The sequence below is a fragment of the Myodes glareolus genome, chromosome 8, assembly GCF_982192425.1.
Source record: "Myodes glareolus chromosome 8, mMyoGla1.1, whole genome shotgun sequence".
Classification (NCBI taxonomy): domain Eukaryota; kingdom Metazoa; phylum Chordata; class Mammalia; order Rodentia; family Cricetidae; genus Myodes; species Myodes glareolus.
The window spans coordinates 54968318-54989763 of record NC_142033.1 but is presented as its reverse complement, the minus strand read 5'-3'; the positions used below and the strand labels follow the sequence as shown (position 1 = coordinate 54989763).

General features: G+C 41.4%; 1 protein-coding gene across 3 annotated transcripts in view; it reads right to left on the bottom strand.

Annotated features, from left to right (window-relative positions):
* Ppargc1a (PPARG coactivator 1 alpha) overlaps positions 1–21446 on the bottom strand; it is a 633781-nt gene that overhangs the window by 84433 nt on the left and 527902 nt on the right. For 2 of the 3 annotated variants that reach the window (XM_048414959.3, XM_085691904.2), the window contains one exon: positions 5077–5256. In XM_048414959.3, the coding sequence (XP_048270916.1) occupies positions 5077–5256 (180 nt within the window). Of the gene's footprint in view, positions 1–5076; positions 5257–10170; positions 10343–21446 lie in introns of those variants that run through there. The other variant, XM_048414958.3, reaches the window with a different exon arrangement.

Genomic DNA, 21446 nt, shown 5'->3' with positions numbered 1-21446 from the left:
CAAGCTTATACAGGGTTTCTTAGGGACAGAGTTTTCCAGGGTTGAGATTGGCAGGTATTCAAGTACTGAGCTTGGAGCAAGCTCAGGGATTGGTAGGATTTTAAGTCCTAGAATTCAGCTCAGCTTTTTTTACCCTACATACATGATCATGCAATGTTTGCTAGTTGCACACACACACACACACACACACACACACACACACACACACACATGTGCTAGATAATCTTATTATACACATATATGCATATACATGGTTATATAATCCGGCATTATTTTTCATTTGTTAATATATAATAAAAGCATACATTTATACATTTGCACACATACATATTCCTGTAGCCTTGTATTGTTGACTACTTGTTTTATATTTCCACATTTGATCACCCTAACTAGATTTAAATTTCCTTAGAAAATAGAGATTTCTTTTTTAGCTCTGTAGGTATTGACTCCCTCCTCACTTTTAAGCTGGGAAACCTTCAGTGACGATAACCAGCAGGTCCTTTTGTAATGCTAAGGGTCTGATGAATTTACCAATATAGGTTATTTTAAGTTTTTGATATGTACATAATATATACCTGCTATTGAAAATGTTAGAATATAAATAGAAAACCACGAGAAGAATTATTAAAGTCCTCTATGCTCTTATCAGGTTGATCAAGTATTTTGAGAGCTTCCATCACACACGTCTTTGGCAGCAGACAGGAGATCACCTTCCACACAGACAATAAGGAGATACCACGCACACTTCACCTACACTAGTTCAGAACCTCAAACCTCACTGTAAGTTGCAGTCATTACCAAATCTAAGTGCTGGCTGCAGCTACTGGGTGTTCTCAATTAGCATAGGCTGCAAGCAATGACCTCCAGACACTGCATTCCCACATACCAGTGTTCTAAGGAGCCCTAGGTAGCTGCATTCAGACGAACCAGATGAATGAATGAAAGGCATCTATTCACCCACATCATGGAGGCAGTAAGTCGGGTATTAAAATGAAGCACAGACAAGGTGGCTCACAGTGACCCAGAAAGGCCCGGGCACTAATTAAATGAACCCCATACCACCCATCTTTATACAACGCTGTGCTGTAAAGGCACGCCTTTTTCTCCACCACACAATGTACAAAGGCAACCAGGGAAAGAAGCCACGTTGCAATATTCTAAAAACATAAATCTTGCTCCCAGTCTGTTCCGAGACAGCATCCTGTTTTCCTTACACATGGATCAGGCACTTGAGGCTGTCCTTATCGGCTTTATGCCCCATTTCCCAGAGTGGCCTCTGGATTATACCTGGTCTCCAGCATTTACACATCCAAGTGGGGTGTGGCAAACACGAGTTAATGTGTGGCCGGTGAATGACTCAACCAAGTAGATGTTGTCACAGCTGTCGTCACACTTAGAATCTATTCTTCCATAAATTGTGTTGCGCTACCTTATTTTGTGTGTGTAGAAATATGCATGTTTGCATAAGGTATTTGTACAGTGTGTGTGTGTATGTGTGTGTCCAGGTACCTATGCACATTTACATGAAGACCAGAAGTTGATATCAGGTGTTAGCCTAATCAATCTCCACCTTAGTGTTGGCACAAGATCTCTCACTGAACCTAGAGCTGACCAGCTGACCTGATGGGCTAGCAGGCTCCTGGGAGCTTCTTGTCTCTGCCCCCCAAGCACTGCCACAGGCTGGTGCGCCCATGCTTGCCGTCTGACATGGGTGTTGAGGATCCAGATTCAGGTCCCCGTGCTTGTGCAGCAAGCGCTTTATCCACTGAGCCATTCCCCCAGCCTTCCAACGCCATTGTTTCATTGGAATTTCCTTCTTCTATGATAGTGATGTTGAGCAAAATCTAAAGTCATGCACGTATGGTATGCTAGAGACTGAAAGGAAGTGGGATACTCCACACTCCCAACACTCAGCCTCCCATGGTGGCTTTGCTGCACCATCATTTCAGCCTAAATCTCACTTGGGAACCCCACCACTAGTTTTCAGCCACGTCATCAGGGTGCGACTTGAGTCGGGCAAAATGTTGAACTCCTCAATAGCTTAGTTTATCCTGTGAGGCAGAGGTACATAATAATGCTTACAGTGGACAGATCGGCCCAGGCAGAGTCGTGGCTGTTTGGTTTGTTCAAGGCCAAGGCCTTCTCAAATGTGATGAGGCAGGGCTTGGAGGATCAGGAGAAGGGGAGCAGAGGAGGAAAGTCCACGGGAGTTGGTAGCCCTGGGAAACAGCTCTTGTGAAAAGTTCCTTTGGCAAAGGGCCACGAGGCTACAGTCCAGGCCAAGGGAACTCTGTCCCTGAATATGGAACGACTCAATTTTAGAATTTCGTTCACTTTTGATCCCATCATGGGAGGACAAAGAGTGAAGGCGTCAGCATGCATGGTGACAGCGCTCATGACCCTGCGGCTGATGGGGACAGGGTTGCCACACAAGACCTTACCCTTTGCCTAGACAAAGAAGAAGGGATCCTGGGACATCAGAGAGGACTGCTATGAGCCTCTGTCAAAAAGCCACTCTTATCCTCTGTCACTAAGAGAATACCTAGCACATGAACCCTGAGGCCCAGAGAGATCTGCAATTTTCCCTAGAGTCTTATTCTTCATATATCCAACACTGCACTATAGTTCATTTCAGAAATCAGACCAAATCATGTGCACACATCATAAAGGGGACTTTTAGTGATTCAAATAACAATAACAACAACAACAACAATAATAATCATAACAATAATAATGCAACCAGGGTCAATCACCAAGCACTCTTTTGCAATCGGCTGTTGTACACATTGTAGAATATTTAGTGTCATTCCTGGTCTCCACCTACTAAATACCAGTGATATCACCTTGTTGCCTACTCTTTGCAATCAAACATACCTCCAGACACTGTCAGGTATCCCCTGGAGGTACAAAATTGCCTTCTGCATAGAATCATTGGTTTAAAGTGACCTAACAAGAGATTAAATCAAATGAACCATGTATTTTGCAGCCTTGCGAACAATTCTATCAGTGTAGGACGTTATATAGGGAAACAAAAAGAGTGTTGTAGCATAGGTTAAGCATCTATATATAGGCCGCTGACTGACTGCTGAGCCCAAACTCCTGAAGCTAGAAATGAGAAGTCCCCACGCAGATTCCACAACATGAAATATGGGGACAGAAGGTCATGGGGAAAGTTCTGAAATCAGCCTCCCTGGGAGGTAATGATTACAACATTGCCTACCCCCACCTTTCAGTTCTCCCCAAACCACCATCTCCAAAATGTGTGGCATTTACCCAGTGTGGAACAGCCATAGCTGGTCATGAGACAAGACGTCTATAGAGATAGACGTGTTTTAAAAGAACGATTTATTTAATGCTGCATGGCGAATGGGCCTGTAGCCTGACAGGTGTGCTGGCTGAGGGACGCTCTGTTCACCAGTTCTAACCAGCCACGTCCTCATGTGAACTTTCCAAGACCAAGCTGAGAAGCCTGGGAAAGTATATCCATGATTTCGGTGTTTCCTCCTCCTTGCTCACTCCCCTGCCCTAAGTTACCCACCTGAAGCATTCTCTTAAGACCCACGTGATGTCCCAGGCATGTAAGAGAATTGTAGCTATCCATAGAACTGACAGGCACCTCAGCTCACCAGTCACCCAGTGCCTCCCCATAGGCCAACACAAAAGGGAAACATTCTGTTCTATTTTTAAGTATATTGAGCAAAGAAGCAGCTTGATACATCATTGCAAACGATGGCTGTCACCCAAGAATCACTGTCTTCCTATTTTTGTCAATGATATAGACTTTGAAATCAGACAAATTTAGAAATTCAATGTTAGGTTTCTATTTGTCAACTGGGTGATTTTGGTGAAATGACTTAACATTCTTTGAAACTCAGCGCCTGCATGTATAAAATGAGAATATATACATATATACAGAAATATATGGAATAATCTATGAAAAGAAAAGGTGTTTTGAAGGATTGTGTGTGTGTGTGTGTGTGTGTGTGTGTGTGTGTGTGTGTGTGTGTGTGATGGCATGCAGGAAGCAGGAATGTTCCAAAATGGTAGCCATCATTGTTGCTAATTGTTGCTCATTGACACTACCATTCTTATCAGGCACACATTCAACAATCATTTATTTGTTCAGCACCACCTATGCCCTCGGTAGTCAGAAAACTGAATTACTATTAAAAACATGTGCTCTCTTGAAGAATGGAGATTCTAATTGGGCAAGTGGGAAGACAGCCAATAATCCACTGGCCAGTGGCTAGTAGAAGTCTTGTGTGCAGCCTGATACAGAGGGACTCAAAAACAGTTCGACGGTGCTGATACTGATGCCGATTTTGATGGCACAAATTAGTTGATTTGGCAATTTGCACCCAATTCACTTGTCACAGTACTCCCTGAAAGCTTATCACTATAAGAAATGATTTATTTTCAAGTCAATGAGTCCCGATCTTGTGAGAGTGAACCTCGTTTCTCTGAGTAACACTTTAATAGGAGTAGATTAACATTCTTTATTATAGGGTAGGCTCATAATAGGCGTCTAGAGTCTGGGCGGTAATTCTCACTACTGAAAGGTAAATGAATTTTGACTAATTTATAAGTACATACTAGATTTTTTTTTGAGTTTAGAAATTTGCCATCATGCGAGAAAATGAGGGGTATGAAGCAATAATATAATAGCAATAATCAAAACTGCTCACCTACAAGGTAAAACAAACGGCGATAGACATTAACCCCTTCGTGAAAAAGAAACACCGACTTCTGCACTCATTCCTATTACGCAATATTTGCTGTGAGGTCCCTTTCCGTGGGAACAGAAGGGAGTCAACAACTTCACACCTTTCTCGGCCTTGTCCCTCACGCTTTCACAACCCCTTGTATTTCAACACAGTCTAACCCACTCCACTCTCAGTCCTTAGCACCATTTCCCAAACGTTGTCTTTCCATCACGTCGAAACCCTCTAGCTGTGATGATACATTCCCTGCTGGCAACCACGTAAGAACACACCCATGTCCAGGCCTGGCACCGCATCAGTTCGGCACAGGCCAAGGTCAATGAGAAGTTACGTTCTCCAGGGGAGAGACGCTTACCTCAAATATATTCGCGGGCTCATTGTTGTACTGGTTGGATATGATTTCTGATTGGTCGCTGCACCACTTCAGGCCACCCAGAAAGCTGTCTGTGTCCAAGTCATTCACATCGAGTTCAGAGAGGTCAAGTTCGGGAAGATCTGGGCAAAGAGGCTGGTCCTCACCAACCAGAGCAGCACACTGCGGGAGACAGCAAAGAGAGGACAATGGTTACTAACGGCGGGCGTTCACTACACAGTAATGGCATGTGATAGGAATTAACTCTGGTTAATTCAGCCACAGCGCCTAAGCTGGCCTCTGGTCTTTAATCGCCAAGGGAAACACCTTCCATTCTTCATTCTCTTAGCTCACCAGGAATATTCAGTCAAATTTCCCCCATCCAAATTCTAAACCCAGACCCAAACTAATTACCATGTTTGCATGAAGGCTTCCCAGAGGCTTCCAGTTAGAAACCAACAGGATGTATTCCTACCTCCAGGATAGCTATACTCTGTGGGTTTCAAACCTTCTTATAGTTAGCTATGCACATGATTTTATTCTGTCCTTATCAGAGGACTGATTTGAGAGAAGTATTCAAGTGGCTTTGTATCTTGGGATTCACCATCAGATATAATGAATATCCCTATGAACAACTGTTCCCTGAGATAACAGAACTCAAGAATTAGACTAGGAAAACTTCCTCTGTGCCCACTCCCTTTAAGTATTATAATCCATAGCATTCATTTAGCAACTAATGATGCAAGTCCTCTGACTCATCTATGGCTCTCTTGAATTGTTATTTAAATCATTTACTCTCACTTGACTTTTTATGAGTTCCCTGACTTCATCCTTAACAGGTCAAATGCAAGTTCCTTGAGTTAAAGAACAAAATTCATGTGATTTTTTGATGTGACCTTTATAGCCTTCAATAGGAATACTTTGCAAGGTTGGGGGCGGAGGGGATTGGGATCACCTGTCATCTAAAAGAGAAAATTGAAAGTACTGTATTATGGTACTATATTTTGTATTTCATGGCATTATACTTTGTGTTTTATTTTAGTATGTCAAAAATACATTTGTGGTAAATTTAAAAATGATTAAATTTGTATGGAGACATAAAATGCTTACAGTACATTGAAAAGTTTAAATGCTTATCAGGAAGGCTATTTTTGTAACCTTTTTCGGGGCTTAGAAAGTCTTTCCATGCTCCTGACCTATTGCCTTCTGAGGAAATCAGAACCCCTCACCAATGAGCTGGTCTCCTATATTTTATTGGCTAATTAGTTGCTGAACCAAGCCTGGGTGCTCTAAAGAGTGACGAAAATGCTTACTCTGGGGAATCTAATGACAGCAGAGTCACCACAATTTCATCCGCTCACCAACCATCTGCCTGAATCCAAGCCCTCACAGGCAGAGATAAAGAAGGCCCTCGTGTCACAGAGAGCGAATCTGAGGTTCCCATCCAGGCAGCAGGGGGACGTAAAGCGGATGAACTTCCCTGACATTTAGATTTTGAATCAAATAAGTTTTGTTCAAATTTGATTTGGGGGACACCCCTGTCATCGCTGGTGGGCTGTATGACACAGGTCATGTGCAGCAGCACCATCTGAAGCCAGATGCTGAGGAGTAAGTACTGGGTAAGGGGATCAGCAGGTGAGGAGAGGCAGGACAGAGGCTGCAGATCATTGCAGCTTCTGAAGATGACCACCAGGCCCCAGAAGATCCCCTAAGGCAGGCACATGGCCACACCAAGAAAAAAACCGCTGAAAAAAAACAAAAAACAAGTCTTCATTCTCATTTTGTTGGGCTTTTCTTTCTACTATCTGAGTCAGCCCAAATCTACAGTCTACAGGTCAGAAGAAGTGGCTAGGTTTGTGAGTGGAAGCCAGGCCAAAAGGAGCAGATCTTGTCTGAGTGCAGTATTAGTGTTTTGTTATGGCTATAACATGCCCAAGACTCCATTCTGATCCACCTATGTATTTTCAGATCACAACCCTTTTTCCTTAACTCCTCCTTCAACACCATCAGTGCAGAGACGAGGGGAAAACTTTATCAGCAGTGTAGAAAACCACACAGGCTGTCATGGGTGGAAGATCCCTCTAAAATATTGAAGAACCACAACCAGAGAGCATCCAGACAAAAACTGAGTCAGAAGACAGCCTGGTCCACCTACGGCTGCTACTCCCATGTCAGAGCGACACGGAAAGCCTGTTTGGGAATGGTAAATTGTCACACTGACTTGTTAGGAGACAGCTTCTCGTCATCTCTCTTTAACTGCTCTCTCTAAGCAAAACTGGTCTAAAGACCCTTTAACTTTCAAGAATATATGTGTGCATGTGTGTATAAATATATGCGAATATAGCTTCTAACAACTATTGAGCAGATAAGATCAGTTTGCTGTTTTAGTATTCTCTTTCCTTGGGTTTTCCCCCTCTCTCCTTCTCTCCCTCCTTTCTTTTCCTTCTCTCACACACTGTTCATTCTTATTCTTACATTATGGCTCAAAATAGTATTTGTGTTCTGCCAATGTTGACATCCTGATCAAATCAATGCTTCTGAATGTGGCCTTGTCCCACTAATCTAAAACACATCCGTCGAAGCAATTGCTCCTGTTACGAATTCATATGTGGACTTGGACAATGCCAGGCTTCGCAGGCTGAGGCCAGGAACTGTCCTTGTCCGACACGTTGCCACTGATGGCGCCCCTATACATCTGTAACAGGTGTGCCTTGGGAGATCCCACAGATACTCTCCTGCCACTTTGCAACTGTGGCAGCGATTTCGCAGCTGTAGCCTTCGTTTTACAGTAAGATTTAAGAGGCTGAAGCAGTCACTAACCACAAAAGACTAATTATTATATGTTATTTCACCCCAACAGACTTTTCCCTTAGCTAAGGAACAGACAATAAATTAGCTTAACTGCATGGATGATAATGATTCATTATAATTAAGTATAATTCTCCATTAACCTTTCAGAGGTTTTGGTGCCATTGGTGGTAAATTTTAAAGAGAGAGAGGGGACTCAGCGGCATTAATTATATTAATAAAAAAATCTTAACTTCTGATAAAAACATGAGTTGAGATGGGAGGAGGGATTGAGAGAGATGCAGTAAAGAAGGACAGTCTTGGGGAAGTGTGTCATGTGAACGGTCTCTACCCATCTTAGTAACCTTATTGTACATCACCTCCATTAAGCTGTGAAACACCAGGGACTCTGGGTAGCTCTGGTGATTTGGGCTTTTATTAACCAATGCACCGTCCTGTCGTTATGTGCGAAAGGGCATAGTAGGTTTTAAGATGACAGCAAACATTAATGATTCAAAAAATGAAAGCTGCCCACGCTACCTGCTGCTTGTAATATTTCGACAGGCAAGGGTGATTCCCAGAGCCACAGCCACCAAGGCACAGGCTTCCAGCAGCTGGCTGTCTACTATGTGACTGCCCAGTCACAGCTGACCCAAGACTCAATCTAAGGCTGGACGCTGAGCCCAAATTCCCTCCTCCATAAGGAAAACAAACAAACAAACTTAAAGCGGTAGCTGTGGATGACTAAGAAGCGTATTCGCAAACAACTGCAGGAATTCTGAGCATGGAGGCAAATCTATATTCCCTTTAGAGCAGCTCTTCAATCTCTGAGCAGCATCAGGAAAATACAAGCCGCAAAAATGAAAGTGGATCGAGGAGACCCACGGTGCCAGCCAGACAACCACCCACGGGACACTCTGGCTACTCCAGCAATTAGGACTTTGAAGCCGTTTAGAACTCAGACTCCCAATAGCCACAGGACACATGAATTATCCATATCAATTCCGCCTTACCAAGAAATCACAACAAGATAAGAATAATTATAACCCGCAAATCCGATCTTGCCAAAGCCAGGAGACGGCAAACAGAGCCAACATCTGCAAACCCAGCAAAGAGTTAAGAACCCAGGACACGCCTGGCTAGATAGGAAAAATGCATTCGCAGGCGGCCTCGCCAAATCATTTTCACTTTAGATGTGTATCGCTGCACCACACGGACATCTTATTTAATCAAATCACGTGTGGCACTTGACCCTCCCCCTTACCCTACGTGCCCCCGCTACCGGGAGGAAGCACCATTGTTAGCTAGCAGCTCCGATCCTCCGCGCAATTCAATTCGGGTCCATCTCACCAAGAGTCCACAAAAGTTTCACTTGTTTTCCAACTTGCCCAAACTTTCCGAGAACATTCCATTGTACTGAATGCAAACACGCCGAAGTCCTCGGTCCCCAGCTAGACTCCGGAGATTCCGAGGAAGCTGCTTGTGTTTTTTCCTCCCCTGTATGAATTGTAGCCAGCGGAGACTGTGGAATTGATGTATTGCGGTCTATTTTTACACAAGCAGTGAGTAGCTCCACACACACGGTCTGCATAAACTCCATTCTCTCCCAGCTTCAGGCAGCTCTCCGTGGTACAGAGAAATTTAACCATTCGGTTTCTCGCCAGTGAAGCAAACAGAAAACCTTCCTCTCTTAAGGCTGGGATTTTTTTTTTAACTCGCTAGCCAACCCTTTCAGCCACACACAAGTGTTTTAAAGGAAACAGCACCGTCGTTTTGTGTTCTGTGGGAAAAGCAATCTAGCTCAGACCCAGCAGGATTATTTGGGATCTTATAAGTTCTCTGCTTAATGAACAGAGAGAGGAGGGCGGAAAATAAAATTCCCGATGAGAGTCAAAACGGACTCTCTTTGGACACATCCATTATAATGTTTATCTTCATTTTCTTATAAATAGAAATGGCATTTCCCCAAGCAGGCCACTCAACACTGGAAAGACTTCAGCTCCTGATTCATATCAATATCTTAGAGCATAAATATTGCATATGAGTAGAAACAGAGCCAAAGGCACATGGAGAGAGTTTCTAACTGCTACAGATACTGATGACAGCAGCTCCGCTTTGATTTGCTCAAGGCATCTCGGAGCCACCTTAAAATAGCAAACTTATTGGAGTTAAGATAAGATCGCGATTCCCCCTGCAAAAGCTCCTGCCCGGCTGCTTTCTAAGTCCCCTCCTTTACCCTAGCCCATCCCCCTCCAGGAATCATCGCATCTGAGGGAAGCTCCGGTCCTGCAATGCCCAGCCCCAGCTCACCTCTATGTCACTCCATACAGAGTCTTGGCTGCACATGTCCCAAGCCATCCAGCTCCTGAGTGACGCCAGTCAAGCCTTTTCAACTCCAATCCACTCTAACACACAGCACACACTCATGCAGGCAACCAGCCCCTTACTGAGAGTGAACTGAAGGCACCTGTCTTACTACAGTCCCCAGTCACATGACAAAGCTATTAAAAAGTAGGCTGGGCTGTCACTCACCCAGCCTCCCTTCTCCTGTGCAGCTTGCTGCTCAAACTCCTGACGTCACTCCAAGGCAGCCCTCTGCCTCAGTGAAGTAACGCTTAGAGGAATGAAAAAAAAAAAAGAAGAAAGGAAGGAAACACTTGGCCTTTGAGAGGTTTCGAGCATCACACTGTGACTGAAGCCAGCTTTGAATGCCACCAACTCTAAACCGAAGCCCTGGTCATATAACTAAAATCTCTTTCAATCTTTTTTTTTTTAAATTTATTTTACATCCAAAATAAGCAAGGAGTAAGGTCCCCTGTTTCATGACAGAGTGACTACACTCTTCTTAAAACGTGTTTTCTTTAAGGACTGCTTTCTAAGTGGACCCAGACTCAGCTTGGAACTAAAGCAAGAGTCTCACATGATACATTTTTGTGAGATTTTTTTTCCCCTGTTGGGGGAGTGTTTAAAAGCAGCGAATCAGCTTCTTTTTTTTCTTTTCTTTTTCTTTCTTTCTTTTTTTTTTCTTGTTTGGTCAACAAAATAGCCCCATTTGTTTAGGTTTCAACAAACTCCTCCACCCCAAATCAGCTGTCTCCTTGGCAGTAGACAATGCAGGCTCCAAAGCTGTTACTGCGGTTTACTGCTCCGTATAAGGAGAGCAAGCCACAAAACCCTTTCCTCTTAGGTTATCTCCTGATTCTTTCCATTGCTCCCACGGCTCCCAGAAAACAAATGTTAGTAAATACAGTTGCTGTTGCCATGCCTAAGACAGCTTAGCTCCTCGGCTGCCTTATTTTATTTTTTTTTCTTTTTCCCCTTACATGTAGCATTTTCTTCCTCTCTGCCTCAGGGTGCCTTTTTGAATAAACATTGGATTCCAACCCTAGTGCCCTGGGTTGTGCAGTTTGCTTTTGAAATCAAGAATGTCCAGGGAATGAAGGGAAAACACTGAAATGCTGTCAGCAGAGAAACTCCTGGCTGGAGCCTTGCTTACTAGTATTGTTTGGCTGTACCTTGAGACAATGTGGACTAATGGAGGTGCAACTGTTTCTATTACGACATTGCATACTGAATACATAATAAACTCCCAGCACTGGACACAGAGGAAAAGCTCTCCATAACAGGAGGGGGTTCGGACTTAACCCTTCCAGCAACAGCGAGAAATCCACAGGGTATCTTTGAAAACAGATAGATTTTTCACAATACCTCAAACCTTGCAGACTTTCAAAAAGCAGCTCATTTCTTTTGCTTGACAGTAATATAAAAAAAAAAATTCCTCCCCTTGTATCTAAATATAATTTATAAAACACCATTCATTTAAATTCCTATTCCACTGAGGTTAATTTAGTGTGTTCTTTTTTGTCTGTCCCCTTAGATGAAAAATAGTGGTGACTTCTCTCAGTATATATAGTCAGCTGCTCCAACAGTAAAGTGAAAGAAAGAAAGAAAAACCAAGAAAGGCCCACCAGCCTGCTGCTTACTTCAGACCCTGTGTAAGGGGTCTGTTTGCTCTGATGTCCACAGCAAGTTGCTGGTAAATTTCTAAATAGTGTGACGAAACAGACATTTTGTCATCAGTGAATAGAACACGGTGGCCAAGAGCTTTGACATCTTAAATTAGGTGAACACATTCACTGCTATAACTGTCCTAATCCAGACAGCAGAAAGTATTGGAGATTAAAATTTCTAATTCAAAAAAAGAAAACCAGGAAAGACGACACTGGGGAACACTCTGTGCATGCGATTCATAGCCTTACCCTGCACTCCCACAGAGAAACACCAATTTTCTTCCCAATTAGATTTTTACTTAATGTAAAACTTCAGTAATCTATTAAAATTCAGGACAAAGGTCATTGGCTCTATCCTCCACACAGTCAACTGTGAAATAATATTGGCCACTTGGCTACAAGGAGTCAATGGTTATTAATAATTGTCAAGCCATCCTGACATCCGGATGGCAATCGACACATTGGTTTCTATTCTTTCATTTGTTCGGCATTCACCATACTTTCGGAAAATCCCACTCACACCCCTTGGAGATGTTCTCTGCACTAGATCACTCTGTGTTGACCGTTTTGATATTTGAACCTGCTCACACTGAACTATGGCAGTTTCCTTGTTTTTTCTTTTTTTTTTTTTGTTTCGGCCACCTAGTTCTACTTTGAAAAAAAAAATGATCAGATCAGCAGATCTATGAAGCCGAAGGTATGCTCAGAACAGCTGTTCTAGCCTCTCCCTTCACAATGGGGCTATGTGAGGATAAAGACGTTCCACGACAGATAAACAAAGACAGGCTGATCTCCTGCCCTTATGTTTCTTCTGATATGTAAGTCAACTTTAAACAGCTTGTAGGACAAGTCAGAATACCTTCTACTTGTTTCTCGGGCCTCAGAATTACACCTCTAATGAGAAGGATATTTAAGAAGTCTTATCATTTGGTTAATTAACTCTTCAGATTAAATGTCCTCCTTTGTCCAGCTGTTTTTCTTTTCTTTAAGAGAATTTAAATTTTTAGCTGCTCACCAACCTTGGATTTTCCTGGCTCCTCGGGCAGTTTCTATATTTAATTCTCTCTCTGCCTTGACTACTGTTGCTCTCTCTGTAGCCTGCCTCTTGCTCCCTCCACAACTTTGCCTTTAAGATTTCTGAATGTTTGTTTTCAATCAACAAACATCTATGGAAACCTTACTATGTGTAAAGCCACATGTTGAAAGGACTGTGCAAAAAATAGGCATATAACACAAACACACAAACAGTCTGGGGAGCAACTAAGCGGTAAGAAGGGAAAACCGTTTTCTCTATGAAAACAGTTTCATCTCGTTCAAAATCCTTTTCTGTCTTTAAAACATGCTGTGCTCAGGGACAAGGTCCTTACACTGACCATCACAAGTCATAACCAAATCAAACCACGTTTAGGCAAAACAATGGACAGAGGTATTTATTAACACTTGGTGGCCGCCCATAGTGTTGTGTATCTACACAGATCCTAACCCCATGGAATCCCTCTCTTCACTAGTTCTGTGAACATTAGTTTTTCATGTTCCAACCATTGCTGGAGGCAGGAAAACCTAGCCTTAAAGTTGATAATGTGTGTAAGGAGGGAAACAGGGGAAATCAAGGAAAATGGAGAAAGAGAATATAGTTGATGTGTTTGTTTCCTTCTCCACTTTTACCTCAAGTATAGGCTTTTTGTGTTCTTTATACTATTTCTAAAATGTAAAGACAATCATACAAACCAAAATATTCTAATGCAAACACCACAGACAGTAACAAGACGATGACTTTCAATGTCAGTGCTGTCTTGTGAACAGAGAAGGAATCTCAAAAGCAACGGCTAACAGCATAGTTTTCTCTGTCCACTTACTCCTAAAGCTTGCAGTAATGTACACACGAGTAAACTGGAGTTTACTCCAGTTTGAACAGATTCTTTCAAGAAGAAAGGTAGACAGGGAAAACCGGGGGCAGCCAAGCTCACAGGAGTGAGACAGTACAATCAACACATCCTATAGGACATGCCAATCCATGTAGTCCTCAGAAAGCTCCCTCCAAAGAAGCTATGTGCCAATAAATCAGAAAAGTCAGGCAGATCTTAAATAGTCATTCTCAGAAGACTTATATCTATTCCCAAATGAAAGAACTTGCAAAGATCCTGTGAGAAAACCCCTGGAAAGACATATGTATGAAAGGAAACCAACATTCCCAGGACTTCAACTTGCTTGGAGCATTCTTTCAGAATGAACAGGGGCCTGCCCCAAATCACTAACATTTGTAGAGTTAATCATTGCTAAAAGGCATTCAATTGTTTGTTTTTAATTCCTAGAGGGCCCTTGATCTTGACACCCCCACAGCACTTTCTGAGCACAGACATTAGGACTCTAGTTTGAAGGACTGTAACAAGGTGCCAGGATTGCAAGCAGGCTAGAACGTAACAGAGGTCTCTACTCTGCAAACACTCTCTCTCAGACTCAATCTGATTTTATAGGACCTGCGATGGTGGTGGCCAAGGGAGCAAAGATCGTTCAGTGAAACAAGTGTGCAAGAATAGAGTGGATGGACAGTGTTAAATGCCTGGTAACATTCGTGTTTTTCTTCTTTTAATAAGATTTGATCGACATGTTGAACAACACAGCTTTCAACCCCAGTAAAACCTTTCGCAGAGCCCCATGGAATGGAGCCAGCCTCAGTTTTAACTTAGGCCTTAAATGCGCTTTTGGCGTTTTTTATAAAACAACCAAAAATAACATGAAAAGTAATCTGAGCTGTAGTCAAGACTAATCTAAGCATAAAGCAAGAATTGTGCTTTCTAGAAGCACAAATAAGAGATAATAGAGCATTGACTAAGATCTGGTATTGTCTGATATTTAAATTGGACATGTTTGTGAAGCTACAGTTATTTTCATTTATCCTAATTATTTCGGGTTAATTCATCTATAGTGTTCAGATTGATTATTTAGATAAGAAATGCTTAACAGGGTTATTTGCAAGCATTATTTTCTGGAATCAAAATTAAGGCACATTGCATATTTTTAAATGTGGAAATATATTAAAATTTAAAGTACTATGGTACCCCAAAGTATGATATTTAATTCAGGAAAAATGATGTTTTATCCTACTACCCATATTTAGTGAGGAAGAGGGAAAATTAGACATTAAAATTTTTTAAATGTAGAAAGAAAAATAATCAAACTGTGTTCCTGGTTCTTAGTTCTGGAGGTAAATCTTATGCTTATCAGCTTCACCATTCTTGACTTTGTGGGAGAGAACTGTACTTTACAAACAGCCAGAGGAGGATGAGGAGGAGGAGGAGGAGCAGGAGGAGGAGGAGGAGGAAGAAGAAGAGGAAGAGGAAGAAGAGGAAGAAGAAGAAGAAGAAGAAGAAGAAGAAGAAGAAGAAGAAGAAGAAGAAGAAGAAGAAGAAGAAGAAATGAGTATTATTTTTATTTTTATTTTATGGGTCACATCAGACAACCTTGGAATATTTGGTGTGTGTTTGGTTTTGACCATATTTTTCTCCATAGCTTGATATTTGAGTTTTACTCTAGCAAACTAAAAAGTGTATCTCTAAGGTATAGAGGCAAATAAATGTATTATCACCCTAACTAGCAATTATCTTGAAAGTCTAAGCTAAATTTTGTGCACTATATAAAATCTTACTTGGTATTAGCAATGTGAACTCAGGAATTTTAAAGAAATTTCTTTAACAAAGAATGGCACATCTAGAATAGACCGTCACTTTTTACAACTATATCCAAAAACACAGATATCACTTACACATGATAGGGTTACAAATGGATACTTTTTTAGGAAGAAGGCAAATAGGTAATATGTGTCAAGAATATGCTAAATGGATAGCCCACCTTAATCCAGAAATTTGAATACTACAACTATCTAAAAAAATAATAGAGGAGTGCATACAAAGATTTTCAGTGTGAGAGTAAATGATGCCGTATCATGCTGTTGAAAACTTGAATGCAATATAAATGCCCAACCTTAGGTAGTCTAATGAAAAATTCATAAAGTGGTGTTTATACACATGGTATTAATGCTACCATGACAATTCTACAAAATACATTTAGTAGCATAATGAGAAATTATTTCAAATTTATTGAATTTTCTTATTATATTTGAAGTAATAATAACCATAAAAATTGAAGCTAAAAATTTACACACATGTGTAAACATACTGGCAGAAAGAAAGAAGGGTGGTAGAGAATAGTTCACAGTGTTGAGGACAATGTAAGCATGTTTTAATTTTCTTTAGTGTTTGTCCATAGTTTCCAAATTTTCTTAAATAAACCTGCATCACTTATATATTCAGAATAGAACTAACCATATTTTTAAAAATAGAGATATAGGATTAGGCTGTGGCTTCTTAAAAAACATGAGACAGAAAAGTAGAAACAGTCCCTGACATTCAGAGTCATCCTCCAAAGACTCCTCATCTATTTAAGAAGAAGCCAGCCTCTTCTCCCCTCAGGCTTACCCAACACTGAGTGGAGTCACAGCTCAGTCACTTAGGAACCTTTGAAAGAGGGTTTCAGAGGTCAAGTTCACCTCAGATACCACTCCCATCTTTTTGTTTTGAGATGAAGACATTTTGTTTTGTTTTCTTACTGAACATTTTATCAAATATTTAGGCACTTACTCTTATAAAATTGTAATTATCCTTGGGAGGATTAAAATTTCAACCTCTTACATAAGGCATCTGTTCGTTATTCCTGGTTTTCCTTCCCTTTTGGCATCCAGGTCAGGAGCATAAATCAAGAGAGGAAAAGAAAGAGTAGTGTCTTCAAGCATTATCTGACTTACAGAGTAAGTATATTTGTTAGGAGCAGAGTCTACTGATTAGGGAATGGGGTTAGGGTCCAGTTAGAGTTTACTGACTGGGGAGTAGAGTTGGGGTACAGTTAGAGGCTATTGGCTAGAGAGTAGGGTTCTTGTCCAGTTAGAGGCTATTGACCAGGTAGTGGGGTTGGAGTCCAGTTAGAGTCGTTGATTAGGGAGTGAATTTTGGGTACAGTTAGAGTCTATTGACTGGAGAATGGGGTTGGGGTGCAGTTAGAGTTTATAGACTAGGGAGTGGGGGTGGGGTACAGCTAAGGGAGAGTTAACCAATCCCTACCCATGAAGGGTTTCTATTAACGACACCTGGAATGGCCTGATGGGGTAAACACAGCTTCCATTTCAGACAAGTGACTTGCAAAACAGCCAGTCCTCAGATGTGGAGCTGCCTACATACAGGATCACATGATGCTGCACCTTAATCGAGAAGGAACTTTCAAATATCACAGGGGACCCATCCACCTTTCTTTCCCTGGAGAAAAGTCCACAGAAATGGAAACTTCACTATGTATCAATTAAACCTAATGTTCCCATAGTTTCCTAGGTCTTTCAAGGAAGTTCCTCTTCCCACATGTTGCCGGTGATTAGTTTGACAATAAGGAATATAAGAAAAGGAATAGGAAGATGAAAACCAAACCTGGACGGGTTCAAGTGGTTCCTGGAGATTCAAGTCCATCTGATGAATAAGATCACTCAAAGGGGAAGGAAAAGGAAAAATGATATGGGACTCAACCCTCATTGGCTGTGTCGCTAGGTCACAATCAGACTATGGGTAGGTAGTTCATTCACCGATGCTAGGCCTCAGACAGTCTCTTTATCAATCAAAAGACATGAATTCAGTTATGTCTAAGATCACTCCCTGCCAGATCTCAAATGCCATGGTGTGACACCATGTCATATGTGAGCAGATCAAGAAGATCTTTGCAAAAAGTGAACCCCAACATCTTAAGTCCCCGACTCTGCGGTCAGTAGTAATAAGAAAGTTCCACATCCATCTGTGGAAGAGAGCACAACTTCATTCCTTTTCTTCTTATGAGCATTTAATTACTACCTGTTCTAGGGAAAGGACTCCGGAGAACTGATACCTATCACACTACAAACCACATGACATTAAGTCACATGTAAAACAGAGTCACTGTTTGAACAGTCAGTCTCAAAACCACACAGCTGGTATGGCAGTGGCTGTTTACTTACATCTGCATAGAGATAGAATAAAATGTACCAACGTGTGATTTGGTTTTGAAAAGATAAGAAAGCAGTATTGCCGAGAGAAGACTGAAAAAGAAACTGAATCCTAAGGTTAAGATTTTGGAAAAAGAAAAGGGCTTTGTAGCATTTAGTCAGGATTTGAAGTAACCCTCTTGTCTCTTAAAATCATAGTCATGCTTCTTAAATAAAAATATTTTTGTATTGAATAAAAGAAATCTTCCACATAAATTTTGGGGAGAGGAGGATCAGGTAAGATTGTCATACAATGCAAAGGAAGAAAAGAAGGTCATGTGCCTGTATATTAGCATGACATCATGAGAATATCTATTAAATTGGGGCTATAGAGCAGGAGGGATAGTTCATGGATCCTGGGGATTAGAGCTTTCTTGTTCAACTTTTTTTTTTCTGTGCATTCAATTCTTTTTAGCAACTGGTACGCTATTTACACATCAGGATCTACCATCATTCCCCACCAGCCCCCCCATCTTAGAGGTTCCCTTCGGGTTGAATGAATAGCCACAAGCAAAATTTGGATAAGGAGGGATGGTGACAGGAGACTGGGAAGAGCACAGGTGCATGACAAACCTCAGCCAGGGCAATGCCTCAGTATAGCACCAGTTAGCCCCACACAACATCTCTAACTCTTCATTTTCCTGAAACCAGCAGAAGGAGAGGAAGACACATAACTTAGGGGAACTTGAGTTCAGTGTCTGTGAGCAGACTGTGAAATGGGCTGACTCCCCTCATTGAACAAGCTGAACCCTATGTCTTTTTGTAAAGACTCTGGGCCATGCTTTGTACAAGTAGTTAACCAGAATGGATTGCTTCTTCACCTCCTTTTGCAACGACGGTCTCTACTCCCAAGATGGAACTTTCTGTACTGCACATTTGTAGGTTTGCGTCCATGGGGAGCACCTAAAAATAGGCCATACCTAACTTTTCCCACAGCACCAAGGAGGAAGTCCAACTAGGATCTCCGATGTGGGTATTTTCAGCCTGCGTGCTGTGGCTTTTGTCTCTTCTATCCTATTCCCTAGGGTGACAGCACATGTTAAAGCTTTGGGCAGAGGAATTTGCTGGGATGTGTCATGTATTGACACCTCCTGGAAACCATGTTATTTTACTTTTAAGGCTAATAAATCCCCCCAAAACTTTTTCAATAATGATTAATGGTAAATAAACACACGCCTTCTACTTTGAATAGGATGATTACCAAGGCTCAAAGAGTTGAAAATGAAAATGAGTAAACTTCTACATTTCCAAAAGTACACAAACGCCGTGAACTTACAGTGATGCAAAAGCAGTTACACATACAAAACTACAATACCCATAATTCCATTTAAGTAATCATCAAAATGGATGACTCTAATCCCTGCAGCTGGAGGGCAGGATTGACTGCACTTGCTGGCAACAAGGACACAGTAGGGGAACTATTCATGGTCTCTTTTTTGCTGTCAGTTCTAGTTACATGGGTGTGATCCATCAGGAGAAATGAATTTATCTCAACCCTTTAATGAGGGTTAACTTTCTTGAAGGACATTATAGTTCACCAAAAGGAGCAAACACACTGAGAGAAAGAGCCAGAAATATTTCTGAACCACATGTTTAAACGTTTACTTTTTGTTAATTAAAAAAAATTCAAATTTCATCTTACCTTCTTGGGTCATTACACCACTCAGAGAAATAGGAGTGAGACATGTATCAAGAAACTGGAACTAAAGAGCCTGAAGTCTAGGATTTGTCTGATTGAACTTGGAGAAACCACTTAACTTTCCTTTACTTGTGGGTGGGATTAAGTGTTATACGTATATACTTCTTAAGTAACAAAAAGAAGAATTTTTTCAAATCAAATATTTTAGTACATTTATCTTTGGTTCAAAATTCATTTTTGAACCAAAGAGTGTCATTTGACTAGGTTTAAAAATGTAATCTGCTTCTCCAGAAAAATGGCCCGAGAAGAATACTGTGGAATCTGTGAGCTCTCCAGTGAGCTACCAGCATCACCCATAAAAATGACAATGAAGATATTTATTTGATATAGTCTACACTAGGGTAAATGGTGTCTATTAGTCCTGTGACTAGCATATAAAAGTAGTCAATAATGATACCTGTTACTCACATACAAATACTTAAAATCAATCTAATATCAAGCAAGTGCTGAGTTTGATTTTTGTCTGGTTTCCTCATCTATATGAAAGAGAGAGAGAGAGAAAAAGAGAGAGAGAGAGAGAGAGAGAGAGAGAGAGAGAGAGACTAAAATAAGGAAGGGAAGGAGGAAGGAATGGAGGGAGGAAGGCAGGGAGGCACGGAGGCAGGGAGAAAGGAAGGAAGGGAGGGAGGGAAGAAGGAAGGCAGGGAGGAAGGGAGGGAGAGAAGAAGGGAGGCAGGGAGGGAGCTTCAGAAGATAACTCGAACCAAACTATTGTTCACATCCTGCCCTAAACGTGTTTTCTCTGAGTGCCTCAGTAACCACAACTGATAGATATGCCCAGTGCCTGTTGAGTTCTCTGCCCACCTAAAGAAAGGGAAAACAAAACGAAGCAAAAACAAGCCCTTGAATACCTTTTAACAAAAGATAAAAGTACTAAAATATTTGATTTTGAAACCTGACCTGACTGCCTCAGAAGAAACCATTTTGTTTCCAACCAGCAAGCAGGCCACAAAAGTATTTGAGTCCAAAGTCTTTTGAGAACTTCTCTAGTAAGAAACAACCATATGGTGCATATGAACTGACAAGACCATGAGTTTGCCAGTGTGGGAGCATCAAAAACGTTGTAGTGGGCTTTAAATGATGCCACCTGAAACGCACATGAAGGCAGGAATGAAAGCAAAGACAGGGCAGAAAAGCCACGCAATGGAAAGTCTCGTTTGCCCCACGTAGCCCGCCAACTAGACTATCTCAGCATTCACACTGGTGGAGAATCTCTGATCAATAGCACAATTGCTTCTGAAATTGATGAAGTGACACCAGGAGTAGCTTGCTATATATTGTTTGCCATCTTGTGAGTTTTAAGTTTTCAAAATTGAGATAGTCCTTAAAATGTGCCTATGATTTCCAACTCAGTGTGAGAAATGGAATGTGAAATATCTCATTAATAATTTATAGATTACATGTTGATAAAATATTTTGGATGTACTCTGTTAAATAAAAGATCTTATTAAAATTAAATTTATCTTTTTGAAAGGCAGCTACTAGAAACTTTTAAATTACATGTGTGATGTGTATAATATTCCTCTTCAACAGCGCAAACCCTTTATTTAGTCTTCAGGTTATATTAGAGATGAGAAATCAAATCAGTGAATTATGGGAACAGGAAACTGGAGAATTAAAAGGCACAACTGAGCAGGGCCACAACAGCACTGAACAACTCCAGGGGGCGCCACTCCCATCACAGTCTAGCGAGAGGCATCCCCACCACTGTATTAAATGCGACATAATCTATCCATCCACTAAATCATTAGGAATCCTTTCTACAATATCCCTGGGGCAAGCCTATAAATCTTTTCAGCACCTTCCACGCCTTTTTCAAAGC